Genomic DNA, 22,688 nt, shown 5'->3' with positions numbered 1-22,688 from the left:
ATACTGTAAGTGCTCAATAAATTACCAATGTATAACCTTCAGAAACTTGTATTTTTTATTTTCAGCTTAAAATAAGTTTACTTAAGTACAAAGGGTGAGTCAACACAAGGAAAAACAGAAGTAGCAGTACTTGGAGCTTGAGGCAGGTGGACCTCCTGGACAGGTGTGTCTCCTCTGGTGGGCCTGGGACCATCTGGGGGTGAGGCCTCACCTGGACACCTTGTCTGCTGACAGGGGTCTAATAGGGCCCCCACTAGCCTGTCCTACAGTTGCCTGGGCCTGGCAGGGCACATGCTCAAAGGCTTCACTGAGGACGGGGCCTGCCTGGGATGGGCAGGGTCCTGGTGGCTGGACCTCAGTCACTGTCATGCCTTCTCCTCTTCTTGGGGGAGGAGTTAGAATCGTGCTTGCGATGGTGGGCCCTAGTCGGAGCAGAGGACAGTGAGGTTCTGTGCTCCTTCTCTCTCTTCTTCTCTTTCTTGTGCTTCTTCTTTTTCTTCTTCTCTTTCTTGCTCTTCTTGTGACTCTGGGGACCTTGCTCCACCTTCTCCTCTTGCCTGGGCTTCTTCCGGGCTGGGGAGGCCCCGGGCCGGCTGCTGTCCACGCCGTGGTGCGTGAACACCGGCAGCCCCAGCTTGGCCGCCTCCTTGTCTTCTCGGGACAAGGCCACTCGGCCTGCGGAACCGCTGGAGCTCCCCAGGCCCAGGAGCCGGTCCACCCCCTTCTCCTCGGGGTCACCACCTTCACGCTTGCAGATCTCCACAAAGTCCTCCTTGCTCAGGCCAGTGGGCTGCTTCCGCACGTTCTTGTAGCCCAGCGCTGCCATGAGCGCCTCCTGCTCCGCCTGCCTCACGGCCGCCAGCTCCTGCTCGCGGCTCATCCCCGCGCCCTCCGCCCGGCCCTTGGCGTACCAGGTGAGGTCGCGGCCCTTCTGCCAGCGGCCCACCGGGGCCATCAGCGAGTTGCCCAGGTAGTTCTCCCTCTGCTTGTCGGTCTTCACATCCTCCCAGCTGAACTGGTCCTGTCCCCCACGCACGCCACCTCGGCTGGAGCCGAACATGGTGCTGGCCGCCCCTTGGCCTCCGGTCGGGAACTTATATTTTTAAAAGGCTCCTCAATGACTCTGATTAACAGCCAGATTTGGGAATCACTGAGGAGGAGCTGTCTCCTCTTCCTCTAGTCCGAGTTTCGTTCCGCCAAGCTGCGAACTCAGGCTGTTTGAGTGTAGCCTCCAGATCCTCTCTCCGGGCCTGTGGATGGGTTCCTGTGGTCACACTGGGGACTTGGCAAAGGGACTTCCACCAGCTAGTGAGGCACTGGATGAATGAAACGGATGCTTTGCAGAGATCCTGGTTAAAACAAAAGCATCCATCATGTAATAACAAATAATCCTTACTGGCAATGAACCCATATAGTAAGACATTAAGTATTTTGTGTGAAAGAACTGGATTTCTGCTGGACGTAAGGAACTGATTGAGCTCCCTTTATATTTCAGTGTAGCTGCAATGTAAATGCTGCAAACTTTCTATAGAATGGCACATTCAGAGCCTCTCTGTTGCCGCTACCCACTTTCAGGCTGTCTAGAAGCTTTACTGATCTGTATAGGCAGTGGTCCTTATTATCCCCACTTAAAGGTACACACAGAATAATACTTCTGGATCAGAATATAACATGTATTAGAATGATCTGGATGTTTAAACATGTTTGGAGAAACTGATTGTTACAAAGGACTCAAAGCTTACCCCAATTAACTGCAAATATAAGACTTTGGTTTAACCAAATTGAAAGACTGATTAAGCAGAAATTATTCTAGAATTCTTCCAAGCCTATGTACAAATAGGGGCAAAGGCATTTTAATGAATATTCAAAATGTTAGTTATATGACCTTGTCCTACTGGCTGATGTGGCAGAGTCAAGTACACAGATTGTAACTTACACTAAGCCGTTTAATAAGGGGAGTGTGATGTCTGGACATTTTTCTTTTTTGGGAGATCTAAGACAGACATTTAAAATTCTATCTAAATAATTTTTTGCCCCAACTACAAACAGTGCCAGTATTTGTTAATGAATGAGTAGTGTGGTAACCTCAGAACTCCATACTGTTTATATGTATTTTAAATAAGGAGGGTTTTAGTCCCAGCTATCTAGCAATGGGTGGTCAAATCACTTTACCTTTCACTTTCCTCATTTGTAAAAGGAACAGAGAAGTAAGAAGTGTTGGCTTCCTTCTGGCTCTAACACTTTAGTGATTCTGTGTATATTTATAAAATCAATAACTACTGTTATTTGCTTTGGGGCTTCCATTTCATTAGTAAAATGAAGGGACTTCTATCTCACAATGTCTGTGGGTTGAGATAATATGTGAAGATATTTCTCATGATGCTTGACACAACAGGTACTGAATAAAAAGTAGTTTCTTTTCTGGAATATCAACCCACAAAAACCAGTCTAGCTGCCACTGACAGAGAAACACCAAGTCCCTGTTAATGTTCAGTATTAGTCATTCTCATTAACACCATGTTAATTTTCAACTGAGTTAATTTATCCTCAAAATTAAAATTGCTCTCTATTATACCCGGTGATAATCTCTCCTGTATGGAAACTCATTTTTTCAAGTAGTACTATATTGATTCTACTATTCACTCCCCTTCCCCAAATGGAATCACAACTTAAAACTGGCAAATTTATTCTGTCTACGTCTCAAATAAGTTTTAGATAACACATAAAATATTTGTTGCAAACTCAACAGTAACATGTACAACATAAATTACGAAGTTTGGTATTTGATAGGGGGCTTTGAAAATGTAAATCGTAAATCGCAGTTCTTTTTCTTAGGTGTGTACCGGAAATGCTTGAGCCTCTCAAAACACAGATTCCTGGGTCTTACCCCAGTTTCTGATTCAGTGGATCAAGACTGGGCAGAAAAATGTGCATTTTTAACAGGTTCCAGGTGCTGCTGATGCTACTGGTCTGGAGACCAGACGTTAAGAACCACTGGGATATATTGAAGACATAGATGTATGAGAGACTGGCATGCTGGTATGTGGAAGAAAGATAAAAGTCAAGCACTTAAGTGTGACAAGAGAAAAGAAAGAATGAGGGAAGATGATGAGATAAGAAACTCTGGTTTTTATTAAGGCAGCAGGGAGTTATGAAAACATTGATCACTTAGAAGCGACAGAGACTGGAGGCCCGGACAGAGACTGCTGCTCCTGGCTGGGTAGGAGGCGAGCCCTCCAGAGCTGGAGAGGCAGTGTGGCAGTCTGGGGCTCAGGGAAAGGGACTGGGACACGGGCTCCAAGGACAGTGCTCTTTACCAGCCAATACAGAATAACTTGAATATTTTAATAACCAGAATGTCCACCTGGGTGTGTTCTTGGTGAAAGTCAACGAGACAGGATTGGGAGGAGCACACTGGCTGCCTGGGCACAGGGGAAGCGGTAACTAAATGCAGGTTACCAGGAAGCTCCTGGGGTGTAGCTCAGCCTGACCCTGGGCTTGTTCCTTAGAAGTGAGTTAGAAAGAGGGCTTTCTTCTGTTTCCTACAGGACTGAGAGAGAGCATGGAACAAGCTCCAGCAGACCCCGGGCTTGAAGTGGAATAGAAATAAAAATAAATGCAATTTGAGGGCCAGCCTAGAGAGAGCCTAGGCTGGGCTCCGTGACTCCTGCTCATCCAGGAGTCTTGTGCTGCTCATACCCTGACTTTACTTTTCCAAAACAAACAAAAAACCAAAGACTCAAAAACTTTACACATGTCTTGCCTGATGTAGTACTATAGACTATTCAATATTAAGAAATGTAGCAATTTAGGAGGTAGAATTATAATACTAGTAGTTCTCCACAGTGATAGTGTAAGGCAGCCTTAAACTTTCACAGGTGTGTACACATGTACATATGGATCTCGTTAACATGCAGATTTTGACTCAGGAGGACTGAGGTGAGGCTGAGATTCTTGCATTTCTAAGAAATTTGTAGGTGGTATAAATGATATTCGTGAACCACACTTTGAGAAGCTAGAGTAGAGAGCAATAGCTTTCAGCCTAAGCTGTGGATTAGAAACACCTAGGGAGCTCTTAAATACCCAGGCAATATTCCAAGCTAATTAAATCAGTACCCAGACATCAGTACTTTTCAAAACTCCCCACATGGTTCTTATGTTCAGCCAAGGTTGACAACAACTGCTCTACAATGTAATGCTCCCCTCTGAAACCCTGGAACAGTTATCAAAGTGCACAAAGTGAAGTGACTCCTATTGAGAGCTCCATAATATATTTTCAATCTTAATCATGGTGTTAATACTCATAATATGAATACACAGTTTTAGCTCACTAATCTTTATTATCCTTCTCTAGTTTGGTTAAAACATTTAAATAGTACACAAAGTTTAGTGCATGTTGTTAAAACTGTATAGACGCCAGCCCTTGCTCTGGAATTGTAAACATGACTTTGGACGTCTTCCTTGATCTAGCTCAACAGGTGCCATGTGAAAATAAAATAAAATAATGATGTGTTTCTAGTCTTAAAACAAGAGAGTAAAATGTCCCCAAAAATCTGAGGACTAGAGTGGAACACCTAAATAATAAATTGTAAAACAATGGCCTCCACAGGGCATAAACAAAATAACCCACTGGGGTATGAGAAGAAAACAGAACTTTTATTATATTTTTAACCTATTAAAAAAAGTTCACTAGTGCTTTCATTTGGTCTGAGTATCAGTCAAGAGCTAAATAAATACTATGTGAGAGGTATCCGGAGAGAAGAGAAGAGCAGACTTTTCACTGAAGGCTGATGATGGGACCTCATTTATTTTACTTGGCTGCACTCTCATACTTCTGGTCATAGGTTGGATCAGTCGAAAATTGTCAGTTTCTTATTAATATCTGAGCAAATCTCCAACTAGTATAGTCTTTATAGTGTATGTCCATAGTCATCAGGCTACAGAAGGACTCCAATGATTAAAACCTAGGGAGTTATAAAAGCTTTCAAATCTAGGCCAGAAAAGATAAAGTGCCGACAAGAGAAAAATGGTAAGTCCTAAATTAAATGACACCAGCCTTAAGGGTAGAAGGGACATGGGAAATTAATCAATTAGCCAGAACCCACAATAGACTGCTCACATTCTTGAATGTATGTTGAAACTTTGAATCCACTTCCAGTTGGCATCTTGCTTACACATGAACTTTCAAATACTTCTTCCTTATGGACCATTAACCTGTCCTGGTATTTTCTCACTTCACCTTTTCCTGCCCCCCTCTTATCTAAAGCCAATGTAAATTCTTTAAAAAATAACTTTTATTGCCCCAGCCGGTTTGGCTCAGTGGATAGAACGTTGGCCTGGGAACTGAAAGGTCCCAGGTTTGATTCTGGTCAAGGACATGTACCTTGGTTATGGGCACATCCCCAATAGGGTGTGTGCGGAAGGCAGCTGATCGATACTTCTCTCTCATCGATGTTTCTAACTCTCTATCCCTCTCCCTTACTCTCTGTAAAAAAAAAAAAAAAAAAAAAATCAATAAAAATATATTTAAAAAACCAAAACAACTTTTATCTTTCTGCTCCAAACTCATTCTATAAAAGAGCCCCCATCAATCCCAAGACAGTGGACATATCTTTCCCATCAAGCTCTGCTGCTAATGGTTCCAACTGCACGTCCCAGGACAACAAATCCTTTCAGGACAACTTTTGGCCTGGAAGGTTTTGTTTAACGGTGCTATGCAGTCCTCTTTTTTTTTTTTTGGTGCTTTCAAAACAAAGCTGACCTCACAAAAGTAACCATTGCTCATGTGTTATTTTATTAGGGTAGATGTGCATAACTAAGATTACATGGTAAAAACAAAAAGCTGAAAACGGACGACATTAAATACTTAGCTTTTACAATCCATTTTTTTTTTTATCCTTGGTATAAGCATGGCTGCACTGGATGTTTCTGTGAGACTGGGCATCAGATGGCGCTCACCATTACTAAAAAGCCCAAGCAGTGACAGGTATTTCGAAATCAAACCCCGACGCAAAAACAGCGTTTTGGTCAGGTGGCTTTTACGAATCTGTTTACTCACCGTTCAAGTGGGGGGTGGGAACGCATCGGATGGATTCCCCACTCAGATCGTCTTCGACTTTTGGACAATGTCGATGGCCATCGACTGGCTGCTGCTACCGCTGGACTGAAACAGCAAGAAATTTGGGAAAATCAGATTGGGGAGCGTGAAAGGGAGACGGTGGGTGGCTCTGGCTGGAAGGCTGGAGACCGTGCTTTGGTGTTTCAGCGGCGCACCCTATGCGGGCGCCGGAGCAGAAACCCCTTCACCGCTCGGCCTCCATTTCCCCGGGGAACCCCATGACTTACGAGAAGGTCGGTTTCCTAGGTAAGAAGCACGGGCCCTACTAAGTATAAATTTGCAAGACCTTGGGAACGCGGAAGCACAGCACAGACTTAATTCTTGCAAAGGCTCTCAGCGCTCAGCAACGAACCCACTTCCGCCCCGGCGGGCTCGGGTCGCGAGGCGGGGCCCTGACGTCACGTGAGGCCGCGGGATTACGGCCTCCCCGCCGGTCGCTACGGAGGACGCCGTGCGCCACGTCATGTAGATTGTTCCATCCACATTAGGGGGAGATTTTCTTACTGCAGTAGCAGAAAAAGCCCACTTGCGCCATGTTTGGCAATTTTAGGGCACATAGAATAGTTTCCTGTGTCTTCCCAGTGTTTTCGGTATACTACTAGTATAGTCTCTTTGAGGGACAGCCTCCCTCGGTTTCTTCACGATGTCTCTTCCCCCTCTCTGAGGATTCCACTTGGTATCGCCCGTCCCCGCCCCCGCCCCCTGGTGCCTCCCGCACGTGACCCCCGCGCGCTCCCGCGGGGGAGCGGAGTCTGAGAGCCGGCGCCGCGCGAGACACAGGGTCCCGAGCAGCGTCTTGCGCCGCAGCTGTCGCCGCCACCCCAGCGCGGAGGTCGCGATGTCGGGACTCTCCCGCCTGCTCTGGGCCGCCGCCTGCCTGGCCGCGCTCTGTGTGCTGAACGCGGATGAGAGCACGACTTACAGCATCATCCTGGACCTGAACACGACGACTTCGGCGCCCCCCAACCACACGGTCACGACGCCGACGCCGCCGACCGCCGCGCCGCTCCCCACTCACGTACCAGGTGGGTGACGGTCCCCTCGGCTTCCGACGCTCGCTCGCCCTCCCGCGCGGCCCCGCTGCTCTCCCGCGGGCGGTGCGCGCGGGGCCGGGGCGATCCGGGGCGGTCCGCGCTCCTGCAACATGGCGGTCCGTCCGAGGCCGGGGGACCGGCGGCCGGGCTGGGGGGGAACGCGCCCGTTGGGAAGGGGCGGTCGGGCCCTAACTCTGTTTCTGACCGGTGTCCCATCCGCGGTGTTTTACACAAAACGCCTCCAAGCCTGGCGTAGGCTCCGGACAGGGGACGTGGCTTCCTTCCGTGGCGGCGGCTGCGGGGTGGATTCCGGGGCGCCGAGACCGAGCTCCCTTCCCCGGGGCGAGCCGTGGGTCCGGGTCCTCTCTCCGCCCCGAGGCTTCTCCGGAAGTTGGCGGCCGACGGAGGGAAAGGGAAACTGAAGACGTGAACTTTCTCCGGCGTCTCAGACTTCAGATCGTCTTGTGGATAGGTTTGGGGTTTATCTTAAGGTTTGAGTATTTTACGCGAAGTAAAACTTGACACCCCATCCTGCGGTGGGAACGTCGGAAAGGACCCAGTCGTGTACCCGGCACTTGGCATATGTCGCTCAGGCTGACCTAGAAGATCGGTCAGGAAACCGAGAATAGAGAGTAACTTTGCCGGAATGACCATGTGTTTAGGAAATTGTGAAGTTGGGATCGGAACCAGGTCTGCCGATTTTCTCGAACCCAGTGAACAAGAACACACCTTTTGTTGAGCTCTGCAGTCCACGGGTTGAGGCGTACACGGGATCTGAAAGAAGGAATTGGCAATGTGGACAATAGATAGAAAAAAAGAGAAGGGAAGATGAACTTTGAGATAAGGTGGAGAAACTCTGGATATATAAAACCTGCAATCTAGTGTGGTTGGTTATGGGGTAAGATAAGAACTCAACTGGCATTTTGACCCCAGAACTGCTGGTTTTTAAATGCCTTTTAAAAGCTGATTTTTAGAGATCAGAAGAGAAACATCCATGAGAAACGTCACGTCCATCGGCTGCCCGCCTCTTGGTGTTGTGCCCCCTTTTGGGGAGCAAGCCTGCAACCCGGGCGTGACTGGGAGCTGAACCGGGTGACCTACTGCTCCTTGGGTCGTCGCTCAACCATTGAGCCACACCAGCCGGGCTGGTTTTTATCTTTTTTTTTTCCAGGTTGATCATATTTTACAATGACTTTCCTAGTTTTTGTATTTCATAAGAGCTTAACAAAATATATAATGAACTTAATATAGTTTGTTAGAGTCAGAAAGATGTAACATTTAAAAATTTTTAGATCCGGTTGGCGTGGCTCAAATGGTTGAGCTTCCTTCCTCCCTGTGCACAGAAAGGTCACCCGTTCGATTCCCAGCCAGGGCACATGTCCTGGTTGGGGCCCAAACCCCAGTAGAGGGCACACTGAAGGCAACAGATGGATGTTTCCCTCACCCTTCCTTTCTCTCTTAACTCAATAAAAACATTAAGAATTCTTTTTCAATGACAGTAAGTTACAGTACAAGTTCTAACCCCACTATTTTTAAGGGGATAGGGCAAAATATGCTTTTGTCTCCTGATTATTTGGCAGTTTTCTCTCAGAATTGTAGTTTTGTTGTGTTTTTTGATTTTTAAAGAGAAGCTTACGAATATGAAGTTAATTGCCTTTGTGTGATTTCAATGAGTGCAAAGGAGATAATTTGTTTCTACTGTAAGTACTAGTTGGATAGGCTGCAGTCATGAAAGGTAGCAAGTTTAGTTCTTTGTAAATAACAATCACTGTGCTACCCAAACATTCATCATCCAGCACAAAAGATTTTAAACAAGTAGCATTTTTCACCTGTATAGAAACCTCTAAAAAATTCTGCTTTGAGACCCGTGTCTCGTCGTCCGTCCCCCCCCCCCCCCCCCCCCACACACACACACACACACACACATAATCTGTGTGTCCCAGTCTCTGGTAGTACTGATGGTGAAATGCAACACTTTCTGTGCTGTACGGGGTTGCTTTTTGAGGTACAGAGAGAGCAAAGGAGAATTTTTTTTGGAGGCATCTAGCTTCTAGGAAATGGATGGAGTCCAATTCTGTTGTCCATTTGTTTGTTCAGACATTGAATTGTAATTAGTCTTCTTTGAAGTCTGGTTTCTGGGCCATTTGGCTTAAATTATTTAAAAAGATCTTGCTAACTTTCTATATTACATGTATATGAATGCAGCTCCCTCCAAATATGCTGTCTCTTATACTCCAGTTACGGAGGACCGTAGAAAGAGCAGATCATTTATGAATTACAAATCTCTGAGGTTTTTCAGAATGGGCGTCATCAAATCTTGGGTTCAACTTGTAATACATCTTTATTACTGTTAAAAATTTTAGTGTCTCCTGTTTGGGGGCAGTAATTTCCCTGTCTGAATTGTTGGCCTTATAATAGTCTTTTTTCCAATATTTTTATATTTTAAGGATTCTTTAAAATGCATCAAGAAATCCTGGATGTCTGTGAAAGTGTTGCCATGTAAAGGAATGTTTAAATAGGTACCATGAAGTACTACTGAGTGTTCCCACTAACTTGTGTTTTTCCCCCCTTTCTATTGAGTAAACTCTGGCTTCATAAGTCATTTAAAATCATTGGAATGTCTTAGTAAACCCAGTTTATAAAGTTTTTTGCTTGTCGTTAAAAACAGTCACATGAGATCTGCCCTCTGAACCAATTTTTAAGGGCACTGTACAGTATTGACTATAAGCACAGTGGTATACAGAATATCTGTAGAACTTTTCATCTTGCATGAAACTTTATATTCAACCCCCCACACCCCCATTCTGGCCAACCACCATTCTACTTTCTGCTTCTGAATTTGACTATTTTAGATAACTTTGTGTAAGTGGAATCATGCAGTATCAGTCCCTCTGTTATTTGCTAATTTTACTTACCATAATGTCTTCAGAGATCACCGATGTTGTAGTGTATAACAGGATTTACCCTTTTTAATGTTTGAATACCATCCTAGTTTGTTACCCTTTTATCTGTTTACCATTCCTCTGAGTTAGTAAGTGTGGTACTGTATATAGTGCTTACTGTTTTAAAAAAGATAAGTAATACAAATTCAAAATCAGTTGCCAATTAATTGATTTCATGCATTCTTCCTCACCCCAGAAATCTGTGATAACCACAACAGCTGTGCTTCCTGTATTAATGCTAGCAGTGATATTGCTAACACTACCTGCTTTTGGATGGAATGTAAAGAAGGTAAGAAACTTTTGGATTGTTTTATTTGTGAGAACACAAAACTTTTGTTGTAACATTTTAAAATATACTACAGAATATTCTTGAACATTCAAAAGTTACATAGAAAGTTTACCATAGTGTACACTATTTTTTTGCAAATTAAATACTTTCCTTTACAGTGCCAATTGCTTAACACTTCCCTCTAAAATCTCTTCTTGTCTCCCAACACCTCCTCCCCCACTTAATTCCTTAGACTTGGTAATAAAGGCTCAAGTTTTAAAGGAAGAGATATTATAGACTTTTGTGTAGGATACAATGAAATTAGCTGTGAAATTTTCTCCTGAAAACTTCCCTAGAAAAAAGTTTGAGAAATTTATTGTCATTGTGTTCTGCTAGGTGAATTATGGAGAGACCTTACAAACTTAAGATAGAAAAGAATGAGGAGGGAAGAATTGATTCTTTCCTGTGCTTTTGTTAAGTTTTAAAGTTAGCTGTAATTTGAGGGATAAAGAATTCATCTACTTTGAAATGCCAGTTAGGTTTTTGTTAGAACCATGGGATTACAGCATAAATTATTGTTTTCTTAATGTAAGGTGCTTGCATTTTTTTCTTATCAATATAGCAAATTTTTTTATATATATAAAGAAAAAGTCAAAGCTACCTGTTAAGCTTCTTTAGTCTTCACTGAAAAATTTAACATTATATCACTAACAAAGTTTGAGATTCTTAAAATTAGGGTATTACTCATTCAGAGGTTAAAGTTTACTCTTGTTTAAGAGTCACTTTTTTTAAGTCATAAAATGGAATTTAAAATTGTATCCCTACCCTGAATGTATGGCAGAGTTTGCAGGTTTTGGAGATTGAATGTCTTTTTGTAGGATATGTTGTGGAAAGCACTCCTTACTCTTGCTGTAAGTCTCCTATCCAGGAATTGGTTTTAGAAAGTGTAGAAGACTAATCAGAGGTCTGGAACAGAGGACTTCCTGCTGCCTTTGGGGTACCTCCCCTGTTTACTAAGCCTTTATTAGCTCCTGACCACTTCTCCCTACTGACTCACCCCTCTTGTGGGTTCTAGTAGCTTTCCTTGTACACTAGTTATTGACAACACAATCCCAAGATCTAAGTTTATCTGTTCAGTATGTTCATGTGGATTTTGGGAGGATAATATTTGGGGAGAGTCTGTATTATATTGCTAAAACAGTGGGGAAAAGAGCAACAGTATTTTGTTGGTCTGTGGATGGACTTGAGTTCGAGTTTGATTTGGGGAAGCTATTCTGAAGCTGAGTAACAAACTTAGAGATGATAAAAGTGAGTGATTGGTGCTATTTAACTTGTTAATGTGGGTGTTTTTTTTTTCTTCTTCTTCTTCTTCTTTTTCTCTCTTCCATAGGTAAAAGCTACTGCTCACATAATTCAACAGTTACTGGTTGCGAGGTGGTGAATAGTACAAATTTCTGTTCTGGTAAGTATTCACATTGGCTGCTAGAGTGAGGAAGATCATTACTTCAGGAAGCCTATTTCAGTATTTGGTTTGAAGCATTTCCATAGTTCTAATCTTATTAGAAATTTCACTATGAATAGCATTTGTATTGATTGCTAAAAGGACAGTGTTTGAACGTTGGTTTAGTGATTTGGGTATACTATGGAATGCTGTAAGTACAGATGCCTCCTCCATTATTATTAATATTTTCACTCTTCCAGAAACTCACTGCAATTTAGACCCTCTATTTGGGTTTAGCAGGCCTGGGCAGTCTTGTTCTGGCACTATATATATATATATTATTGATTTCATAGAGAAAGGGAGAGAGATAGAGAGATAGAAACATCAATGATGAGAGAGAATCATTGATCAGCTGCCTTCTGCATGCCCCCTACTGGGGATTGAGCCTGCAACCCAAGCATGTGACCTTGGTCAGAATCGAATTCAGGACTCCTCAGTCCGCAGGCCGATGCTCTTATCCACTGAGCCAAACCAGCTAGGGCTCTGGCACTTTCTTGATTATGGAACTGGTGAATGTCATAATGTCCAGTATAGTTTATACTGTGTCCAGTATAGTTTAAGTGAATCTTCTCTAGATTCATTCACTTTTTGTACTTTAATTTGAGGAACTTGATTACTCTTTAACCTTTACTCTTTGCTCAGGAAATAGTTAAAATTCCTGTTGGAACAGTGGATTTTTCTAGTAAGACTATAAATTAATAGGAAAGTCAAATTCCTAATTTGGTGCATAGGTAATAATTAAATTAAGTAAGATATTTCTGAAGTGTGTCAATAACCTTGAAAGACTACCTTTACTTAATTTTGGTAGGAGCTTTTCCATCTCCCCCATCCCAACTTGAACTTTGTAACTAATAATTTGATTAGTATGAGAACCGTTACACCCAATGTAGAGTGTAGTAACATGGTTTCGGTAGTAAATGAACAAAAGTTAACAGTTATTTAAATGTGTTAGGAGAAAAACTAATAATTATATCAGATATGATTTATACTGCTTTGAAACAAGATTAAATAAAACATTTTAAGAGACATTAAAAACAACAAGTAATTCTGCTTATTTGAATATTTATCAATTTACAGTGGTTTGAGAAATAGGTTTATTTTGCTTTCGTGTAAAGGAAGTCTGGTTCAAGCGCAGCCAGAGGGTTACAGGAGCAACTCTTAGGCTTTTGTTGTCATTCCTCAAAATGGCTTTGACCTTACTCTACAAGGTGAGTTCTCATGTTTCGGCCATATAATTGGTTATTCTGCCAGCAGGAAGAGGAAGGGAAAGAGAAGCCCATATCTGCTTTACATATGCTTCTTAGAAGTTACACATGGCTACCTAGCTGTAGGAGAGATTGAGAAATGACTGCTGTGGGGAGGGAAGTGTCACTAAAATTGCTGCTCCTGTTTTTAAAGAAGGGGGAGTGTTGTTCTGTGTGAGAGCAACTGTCAGTCTTCCTTCACAGGAGGAACTAAAATATAAAAATAGAAAAGTGGTACTCAAATTACTGCAGGTTAGGAAATAATGTTATAGGTTGTGATATTTTAGAAAGTTTTGACTTAATATGTATGTTTTTTAAATAGTGCCCACCACCTCTCCGATGCCAACCAATTCTACAGGTAATACAAGATAAATTGACATTTTTCTCTTTCTTTCTTTTAGGATTTTTAAGCTCTCTTGATGACATTTTAGTAAAAACCTAAAAGTTGATAGTATAACTTAAAAAAATTAGTAGACATATTTAGTCTTGATCACAGTAATTATATTAATGTGTACTATTTGTGACAGTAACACATAGCTTTGGTGTTTCACATTCATTGAATCTGAATTAAAGGTTGATGAAAATAGATGTTGAGAGAAAACTGATTTCCAGAAGTTGGACTGTGAACAGAAGGAGAAGGAGGAAATTATTCCCCCCAAATCATTGTGGGTCCACTTTTATTTTTTAATTTTTAATTTCTTAAAATATTTTATTGATTTTTCACAGAGAGGAAGAAAGAGGGTTAGAAAGCCAGAAACATCGATTAGAGAGAAACATTCGACCAGCTGCCTCCTGCACACCCCCACCGGGGATGTGCCCGCAACCAATGCACATGCCCTTGACTGGAATCGAACCTGGGACCCCTCAGTCTGCAGACCAATGCTCTATCTACTGAGCCAAACTGATTTCGGCATGTGGGTCCACTTTTAATTTCTTCCCTATGAGTCCTGATGTGTGCTTACATAAAATGTACTCATTGAGTGGCAAATAAATGATTGAAAAAAACATAATTCATAAATTATAAGTTGTTATTGGTGATAGAAAATACAGTAAAGAAATTTAAGCAATCCCATCACTCTGAGAAGCATGGTTTTTTCCCACCAGCCATACTTCTAGGCATGTATGTAATAAATAAATAAATTATACTTAATACAGTTTTTCACTGAATATATTATGAATATAATATAATCTCATTTTTTAATGAAAGGAACATACACTAGAACAGTGGAGATATATTCACTAAGTAATGCCTAATTTTGAAAATTTTGTTAATGTAATACTTTGGTCAAAAGCAAAAGTGTGTAAATGTTTAGACAAAATTAGTAATAGTGTTTTAAGATTAAAAAAGAATTTGCTAATATCTTTAAATTGTAAAGTACATTTTTTTACAGTTACACAGAATGTATAAGCAACAAAAACTTTGAAAGTATTATAAGTCTTCAAATAATCATGCCTTCTAACCTGGTAATTCTGTATAGGAATCAGTCTTATTAAAGATGAGATCAAATATTTCACTGTAAGATTTTCATAGCATGGAGAAGTGAAAGGTGACCAAACTGTCCAACCAAGAGCAGGGTGGGTAAAATGTGGACGGTGCTGAGAGAAAAAGAATACACATGTGTATGAAAATACCATCAGCATTAACATATTTGTTAGTATCCATCAGTATCAACACTAACAGAAGTCTTTTAATATTGTGCTTTAGTTCCTAAAATGTTACATTCAATCTAATTTTTCCCATGAATGTCCATTTCTTTAGAGATATCATCAGATAATTATTTGAACTCATGTAGTTTGTAGACTAGAGCTTTCCTTGGGCTCTTCTAATCTAAATTGGGGGAGCTATGGCCTCAGGGCACCTGCTCTTATAAGTAAAGTTTTATTGAAGTACAACCATGCCCATTAATTTGCATATTGTCTTTGGCTGCTTTTGCACCACACAGTGCATAAAGCCTAAAATATTTACTTTCTGCCCCTTTAAGAAAAGTTTGTCATTCCCCCCCTGAAATGAAGCAGATAAGCAAACCTTGATCCCCACGTAAGAAATACTGAGTTGCACTTGTTTTTTACCTTGATTTGTGAAGTTATTTTTTGTCTTAGAAACAATATTATTTATAAAGAACTGCTAGTTCATTCACCTAAACACTAATTTTTGCCCTCTGTGTGTTTTCTTGCAAACTTGATCCAGTTGTATACATAAATTTTACATATAGATGTTAACAATGGATATAATTTTATGAGATCTCAATGTTTTAAAATACATTTAAAAGTTAGTATTCTGGATGTGTAGAAGTTAGTGAACCATTAACTGAAATTTGGCCTTCATTCTCTAAAAAATTGAAAGCATGTTGAAGTTGGTGGCATAACTTTAAAAAGGTAGATGCTAGCCGAGGCCGGTTTGGCTCAATGGATAGAGCGTCGGCTTGGGGACTGAAAGGTCCCGGGTTCGATTCCGGTCAAGGGCATGTACCTTGGTTGCGGGCATATCCCCAGTGGGGGGTGTGCAAGAGGCAGCTGATCGATGACTCTCTCTCATCGATGTTTCTAACTCTCTCTCTCTCTCCCTTCCTCTCTGTACAAAATCAATAAAAAATATATTTAAAAAAAAAAAAAAAAAAAAAAAAAAAAAAAAAAAAAAAAAAAAGGTAGATGCTAGATAACTAGGAAGTTTAGAAATATAAGTTTCTAATATATTTTGTTTACATTCCAGCTAAAACCACAACTATGCCTTCCGTTTCTACTACAACTGCTACACCAGGTAATTAAGGTTTTTTAAACTAACAGTGAAACGGGATGTATGTATACTTATTGCCTTTTACTCTTTCTGCTGTTGTTTTCTAGTTTTACTCATGAATGGTATGAACTGAAACTCATCTCTTATAGAGGACAACATAGTAGGCTGTTAAATCAATGATAGATTTGCTGAGAATCCTAGTTTTTTAATGTGTAATCACAGTTGGCATGACAATATTTTTCCAAAACCCGATTAGTACAACTTAATAGATTATTTTTTTGGCTTCATTCTTTTTTTTTATTTTTTTTTAATTTTATTAATTTTTTATAAGAGGAAGGGAGAGAGATAGAGAGTTAGAAACATCGATGAGAGAGAGAGTCATTGGTTAGCTGCCTCTTGCACACCCCCTTCTGGGGATGTGCTCGCAACTAAGGTACATGCCCTTGACCAGAATCGAACCCGGGACCTTTCAGTCCGCAGGCTGACGCTCTATCCACTGAGCCAAACCGGTTTCGACTTGGCTTCATTCTTTCTTTTTTTTTTTTTTTTTTTTTGCTTCATTCTTATGCTACCTTTATTTCAGTTTCAATGAAGCTATTCTGTCTTCACAAGAAGAAATACAGAACAGTTGTAATTAATTTTCAAGCTGGCTAACTTATTATATACAGCCACCAGAATCAATATTTATTTTATATTTAAGAAAAAAGTAGAATTTATTTTAAATATGAAATTGCTTTTTATTCAGTGAGTGGTGCTCCATTTGAAAAATTTTACTCCTTGAAAAGGAATTAAAATTTTGTGCCTTTTTTTTCCTCATGACTTGTTAATAATTTTCTCATTGTAAAATATGCAAAATAAGATTTCAGATACTTTAATATAATAAGATACATTTGCTTATCTATATATATAAAAGCCCAAGTGACCTAAGGGACAGACACTCAACACACAGGCATGGGAACATGAAACAAACTGATGCATCTCCGTGGGGAGGGGGCAGGGAAGAAGACAGGAAGAGATTAACCAAAGATCTTATATGCATACTAGAGGCCTGGTGCATGGATTTGTGCATTGGTGGGGTTCCTGGCCTGTAGGGATTGGGCCAAATCTGTGCACCAGGCTCCAACATCCCCCGAGGGGTCCCAAATTGTGAGATGGCGCAGGCCAGGTCGAGGGAACCTACCAGTGCAAAGATTCATGCACCAGGCTTCTAGTGGAATAATAAATTGCAGATACTTAAGATTATTTTTGTAATTTGAAAAATTATAACCAAAATTTTAAATTTACCTTATATATTTAGTAAAATTAAGTTATTTGAGGCTCAGCTGGCATGGCTCTGAGACTGAGCTTCGACCTATCAACTAGAAAGTCACAGTTTGATTCCTGGTCAGGGCACATGCCCAGCTTGCAAGCTTGATCCCCAGTGGTGGGACATGCAAAAGGCAGCTGATCAGTGATTCTCACTCTCATTGATGTTTCTGTCTCTCCTACTCCCTTCCTTGCTGAAATCAATAAAAATATATATTTTTAAAAAGTTATGTGAATTTTAAAAACATTAATATTTATAACAATTAGGTATACTAGTCTAAAGAAATTGCAAATTTTTTGAAAATACATATTTTTATTGATTTCAGATGCGGGGGAGAGAGAGAGAGAAATATCAATGGAGAGAATAATTGATCAACTGCCTCCTGTATGTACTCTACTGGGAACCAAGCCAGCAACCCAGGCATGTGTGCCCAGATCAGGAATCAAGTTTGTGATGAGCTGGTTCATAGGTTGACACTCAAACACAACCACACAGGCCAGGCAAACAATTGCGAATTTTAAAAGTGCTTCACATGTTTCAGGACATAATTTATATATCAGAAGAATCTTTTTCTGTCATTTTCATATTTAAAGTTGTATAGATGCACTAACCACTTGATAATCACCAGATGGAACGAAGGAGGAATGATAAATGTTTTCCTCACTTAGATATAAGTTCTAGATGTAAAGTCTTGACTCAAGCTGAAACCGGTTTGGCTCAGTGGATAGAGTGTCGGCCTATGGACTGAAAGGTCCCAGGTTCGATTCCGGTCAAGGGCATGTACCTTGGTTGCGGGCACATCCCCAGTGAGGGGTGTGCAGGAGGCAGCTGATCCATGTTTCTCTTTCATCGATGTTTCTAACTCTCTATCCCCCACCCTTCCTCTCTGTAAAAAATCAATAAAATATATATTTTTTAAAAATGACTTAAGAGAAAATACGTTATAGAATTTAACACATTGTAAAATAGAAATTCGGGTAGGTCTTGAAATTATGAAGAGGCTTATGAGACTTAATCGTTATTTCTTCTATCTTATTTAACAGGTTCAACTAACACAACTTTAAGTCCAACTTCACAACCTACGCGAAAGTCTACCTTTGATGCAGCCAGTTTCATTGGAGGAATTGTCCTTGTCTTAGGTGTACAGGCTGTAATTTTCTTTCTCTATAAATTCTGCAAATCAAAAGAACGAAACTACCACACTCTGTAAACAGACCCATTAGATTAACAAGGACTGGCGTGTAACTCAATGAAACCAAAATATTACCTTTCAAGATGTCCCACATGGAAGACGCTATTCCAGGATCTTTAAGTTTTCAAAGGATGCATATAGGATATTTTGAAGCATCGTGCTTGAAGAAAAATCAGTTAAATCATTTTGCTCAACAGGAATATTTAAAATATTCTGCATGAATCCTTGTGGCTGTCTTCTTTTATTTTAAATGGCTGCTGCTGTGGGATTATGTTCTCTTTTCTTGACATGCCAAATGTAACTCTGTAAGTGATGGAAAACATTGTCCTGCGCAGACAACCTCATGACTCTTGGCAGTGAAATTTAGTCATTTTTAAGCCTGAAAGCTGCATTGTCTTATCCTAACTCAGGATGTAGTTTAGTGACCAGAATTGAGAAGAATGTGCCAAATGAGCATCAATCAGGTGGCGTTTTGGCTCTCATTTTAAAAATGGAATAACTTTGAAGTTTAATATCCATATTGAAAACTATCATTAGTGTAAAATTTTGTGCTTGATCAGTTATTTTTTCTACATTAGAAATAAGATTGCCACATAGGGATTTACATTCCAGATTTAAACAAATGAATAGAAAGGATACAAACCATTAAGTGTATAGCAGGTTGTTAATAGTAGTAAAGCACCTTATATTATTGAGAAAATGAAGAACAGTGCCTTAAAAGACAGACTGAAAGGTAGACTGTAACTTAAAATGTTTGTGATTTATTCCCATTCAGGAAGGTAAAAGGTCGATCTGAGGATGTAACTGTTGATGGGAGCAGTAGTAAACTGTGTTTAGATACCATACTGCTAATATTTGAAAACTTAGCCTACTTTAGTTTAGACCTGAGTAAATTAAGCTGAAGAATGTTATACAAAGTTGACAGTCTTATAGTGAACCTCCAATGTATTTCTTTGTGGCTGTTAAAAATATAATAGAGTCTAAAATTGATATATTTTTCTTTGTACTTCAAAAAAGTATTCTAACACTGTTGTATCACAAAAGGATTTTCACCAAGCCATCTTGAAACATAATTTCTTTCATGAGGCAAGAAGGAAATAGTTATTTTAGAATCATTTACTAACTCTTTAAATGAGACAATCACTTTAAGTTGTTTTTTTGTTTGTTTTCATTTTATTTTAAGTTTTGAGATGGCAAATGTGACCATTGTAATTTCAGAAACTCAAGGATTTTTGGTTGATCAGGTTACTGTAGATTTTTAATGATTGCCCTCGATAAACAGATTGAGCTTTCTTTTTTCCTTCCTCTTTTCCATACTTATCAGTTTCGATTCCTATAGTATAGTAAGCATGCACACTTTTATTTCTTTCGTTTTCTTAGAAAGCACTAGGTTTTTGTTTGTTTGTTTTGGAGGGATAAGTCTTCCTCCTGCCTTTGACACATTGGATTAATTCAGAGGCTTAAATTAGGTTAAAATGAGATTTTGCTTTTTTAGGTCATTAAAGTTGTTTTAGTTTCTTTAGCCTATAGTGGCTGAGTTTAGCCCTTGGTTTTCAATATTTTATGGTAGGAAATGACAAGTTGCTTAGGTCCATTTCATAAGCCAAAATTCCTTACATTTAAATAGTTAGGTTAAAGATTCTTAATGAAGATTTACTTTAATTTCTTAGTTACTGGTACAGCTAAAGTTTGTTTTACTTGCACATTTGTACGTACACCTAATGTTTTCAAGTGCCTTAATTGTTTAAAATCTCTGGCTTCAAAGGTTTTTGGGAAAAGGTAGGTTTACCTCACATTTTTGTTTTCATTAGTAATATTCTAGGTACCTCACAAAAATTGTATTATGGTGCCATAGCTTAGTTTTTAGTGAGTACTGTAAGATACAAAATTTATTTGAAAGTATGCAGAATTTCCATTCTTCCAAAGTGGCAAAAATTGGCTACAGATATTTACCTAGATATGAATACCTTGGCACACATTAATGTCAACACAACAGCAATTTTTGTGAAATTGGCTTTTGAATACTGCTCTCTCAACAAAATCATATCACTTGAAACTAGATTTTGCAAGAAGAGCTCTTACAACCAAACTCACAGCCTTTTCCCCTCCTTTCTTTAGCAGTTTAGTTTCTAGAGTCATTAATGATTTTTGGGTTTTTTAATCCAGAAGGTATATAGAAACCTTTTCAGATTTTTCATCTGATTATTTTATGCAGGTGTAGTTCTATCAAATACCTTATTTTATCTTAAAATATTTGTGTACAGGCAGACACTGCTGTATTTAGAAATTTCTATTTTAGTTCATGAAAAACTACAAAACCAATCTGTACCATGTACCAAACTGATTGAAAATAAATCTACATGTTTATTGAATTGATTTGTCCTTTTTAATGAACTGAAGTGTGTGTTTGCTTTTTGATTTTGACAGTTAATGCGAGTGAATTTACATTATAACTTGGTTTGAAGATGGGTGTCTACTCAGTTTCTGTTGCTCCCCAAGACCAGCAAGTAGTAACTAAATTACTCTTTCAGGGAGAACAGAGCCTTAGAAACGATAGTTGGAGGGATGACTTTGTATGCCTGTTGAGTGATGTGCAAAGATCTTCCACAAATCAATAGAAATCATCCACTTAAGCTCCACCAAGAAACTGACATTTGTTATAAAACTGACATTTGTTATAAAACTAAAAGCTTGAACTGCCTTTTAGTTTAGATTGCATGTAGAGTAAAATTGGGCTTCTGTAGAGAGTACTTTGTATAAATATCTAGTATCAAGCCACATGACTAGTACGTGAAGTTTGGTACTTTTGGTCCATGTTTTGGCCAAGGTTATATTCTATATTACATCCCAGAATTTAGACTGAGAGAAGACTCCCCTGTATATCATAAAGCCCAGAAGATTGGATTTAATAATTTTGCTATAGAAAAATAAACTTTTGGTAAGAATGGGGCTTAAAATAGTTTTTTTTTGTTTTGTTTTTGTTTTTGGATGATAAAAAGTCCTGTGTACTTGGCACCCATGTAATTACCATTTCTTGTGTTCTCCATTACTTTGCTACTGGTATTTACTTCCTAAAGATTGTCCTTTAACCTTTAATATTTTTAGTTATGGTACAGATATTATTAATTAACTCAGTTTTTGTGTGTCTGCCTTTGTTCTTTGAAGAAGATTTTTATTGTATATAAAATTCTAGGTTGACATTTTTTTGCTTCCCACATTTGAATGATGTCCACTGTCTTCTCATGCTGGGATGTTTTCCACATCTACAAGTTCAGGAATCTGGAAACGGGGCTGTGCATAAATGAATGAAGAGGCTAGAGTAGAAATATGAATTTGGAGGGCATGGGGGAGCCAGATGGAAACTTAATTCTAGTGCCTGCACTCAGGGCATCTCTGCACTCAGGGCGCTTTATTCACACATTTTGCCCTCTAGCATAGCAGATATACATATCAAAGTTAAGGCCTGGTAATAATGGATTATCAGCCGAGACGGGTTTCACTCAGTGGATAGAGCGTAGGCCTTTGGACTGAGGGGTCCTGGGTTTGATTCCGGTCAAGGGCATGTATGTACCTTGGTTGCGGGCACATCCCCAGTGCAGGAGGCAGCTGGTTGGTGTTTCTCTCTCATTGATGTTTCTACCTATTCCTCTTCCTTCCTCTCTGTAAAAAAAAAAATATATAAATAAAAATATATTAAAAAAAATAATGGATAATCAAGTTAGGGGAATTGCCTTAGGCTGTTCCAGCAGCAGGTAACCTGCAGACTTCAGCCCTGCTGAAAGAGTCCATTCAACCTTTTGAGGACTTTTCTCAAAATATTATGACGCTGCTGGATTAGCCTCTAGCATTCTCACATTTTGTATTCAGGATTAACCCAGCCAGTAGAGTAATGCCTTTTACTGCCTATTGGTAGTGGCATAAGAATCCCAAGACAGCCACTGGGAGCCTCAACTGAGATCTTAATAGACTCATGGTTGTACTGGTTAATGAATCCCTGGAACTAAGACCTCCAAACCAGTATCACTTGAGGTTGCTGGGATGAGAATTGCAATCATGCTTGAACTGATATGCAGACCTATCCATAAACCAAGTTTGACTTTTTTTTCTTGTCTAGCTAATAGTAACACCCAAGTCCAGAGAGAGGAGGCAACAGGAGTTGGTGTTGAAATAATTTGAGCCATATGTTCAATGGAAGCCACTTGTACCTTTAAGACCTCCCCAGCAAGCTAAGTTGAATGAATACCATTTCCACTGATGATAGATTGCTGCTGTGATAGAGCCTTAGAAATGATGGTTGGAGGCATGACTGTGTATGCCTGTGGAGTGAAAAGCAATCTACTGTGCTGTTC

At 40.0% G+C, this 22,688-nt stretch overlaps 2 protein-coding genes across 2 annotated transcripts; one reads left to right on the top strand and one right to left on the bottom strand.

Moving 5' to 3' along the window:
• Positions 1 to 32: 32 nt before the first annotated feature.
• Positions 33 to 6,158, bottom strand: LOC311625896 (multiple myeloma tumor-associated protein 2 homolog). Its single transcript, XM_084890573.1, has 2 exons — positions 6,059 to 6,158; positions 33 to 1,349 (listed from the first exon to the last, which is right to left on the bottom strand). The coding sequence occupies exon 2, from the start codon at positions 1,058 to 1,060 to the stop codon at positions 356 to 358; it is 705 nt and encodes a 234-aa protein (XP_084746699.1). The 5' UTR covers positions 1,061 to 1,349; positions 6,059 to 6,158; the 3' UTR covers positions 33 to 355.
• A 476-nt stretch (positions 6,159 to 6,634) lies between these two features.
• On the top strand, positions 6,635 to 20,711 carry CD164 (CD164 molecule). The gene is made up of 6 exons (XM_084890574.1): positions 6,635 to 7,143; positions 10,291 to 10,383; positions 11,753 to 11,824; positions 13,430 to 13,465; positions 15,818 to 15,865; positions 18,191 to 20,711. Exons 1-6 carry the CDS (start codon positions 6,957 to 6,959, stop codon positions 18,355 to 18,357), a joined length of 603 nt encoding a protein of 200 aa, XP_084746700.1. The 5' UTR covers positions 6,635 to 6,956; the 3' UTR covers positions 18,358 to 20,711.
• The last annotated feature ends 1,977 nt before the right edge of the window (positions 20,712 to 22,688 follow it).

Source organism: Pipistrellus hanaki, assembly GCF_964339955.1.
Source record: "Pipistrellus hanaki genome assembly, chromosome: 7".
In the NCBI taxonomy this organism is placed as follows: Eukaryota; Metazoa; Chordata; class Mammalia; order Chiroptera; family Vespertilionidae; genus Pipistrellus; species Pipistrellus hanaki.
The sequence above is the reverse complement of the archived record's forward strand: the minus strand, read 5'-3'. Positions and strand labels throughout refer to the sequence as shown.

What these genes read in the sequence shown, in the direction of transcription:
- LOC311625896 (XM_084890573.1), bottom strand. Translation starts at nt 1,060, where the DNA reads ATGTTCGGCTCCAGCCGAGGTGGCGTGCGTGGGGGACAGGACCAGTTC.
- CD164 (XM_084890574.1), top strand. Translation starts at nt 6,957, where the DNA reads ATGTCGGGACTCTCCCGCCTGCTCTGGGCCGCCGCCTGCCTGGCCGCG. An exon ending in TAGTACAAATTTCTGTTCTG is followed by an intron (nt 11,825 to 13,429) that starts GTAAGTATTCAC and finishes TTTTTTAAATAG; the next exon opens with TGCCCACCACCTCTCCGATG. An exon ending in GATGCCAACCAATTCTACAG is followed by an intron (nt 13,466 to 15,817) that starts GTAATACAAGAT and finishes TTTACATTCCAG; the next exon opens with CTAAAACCACAACTATGCCT.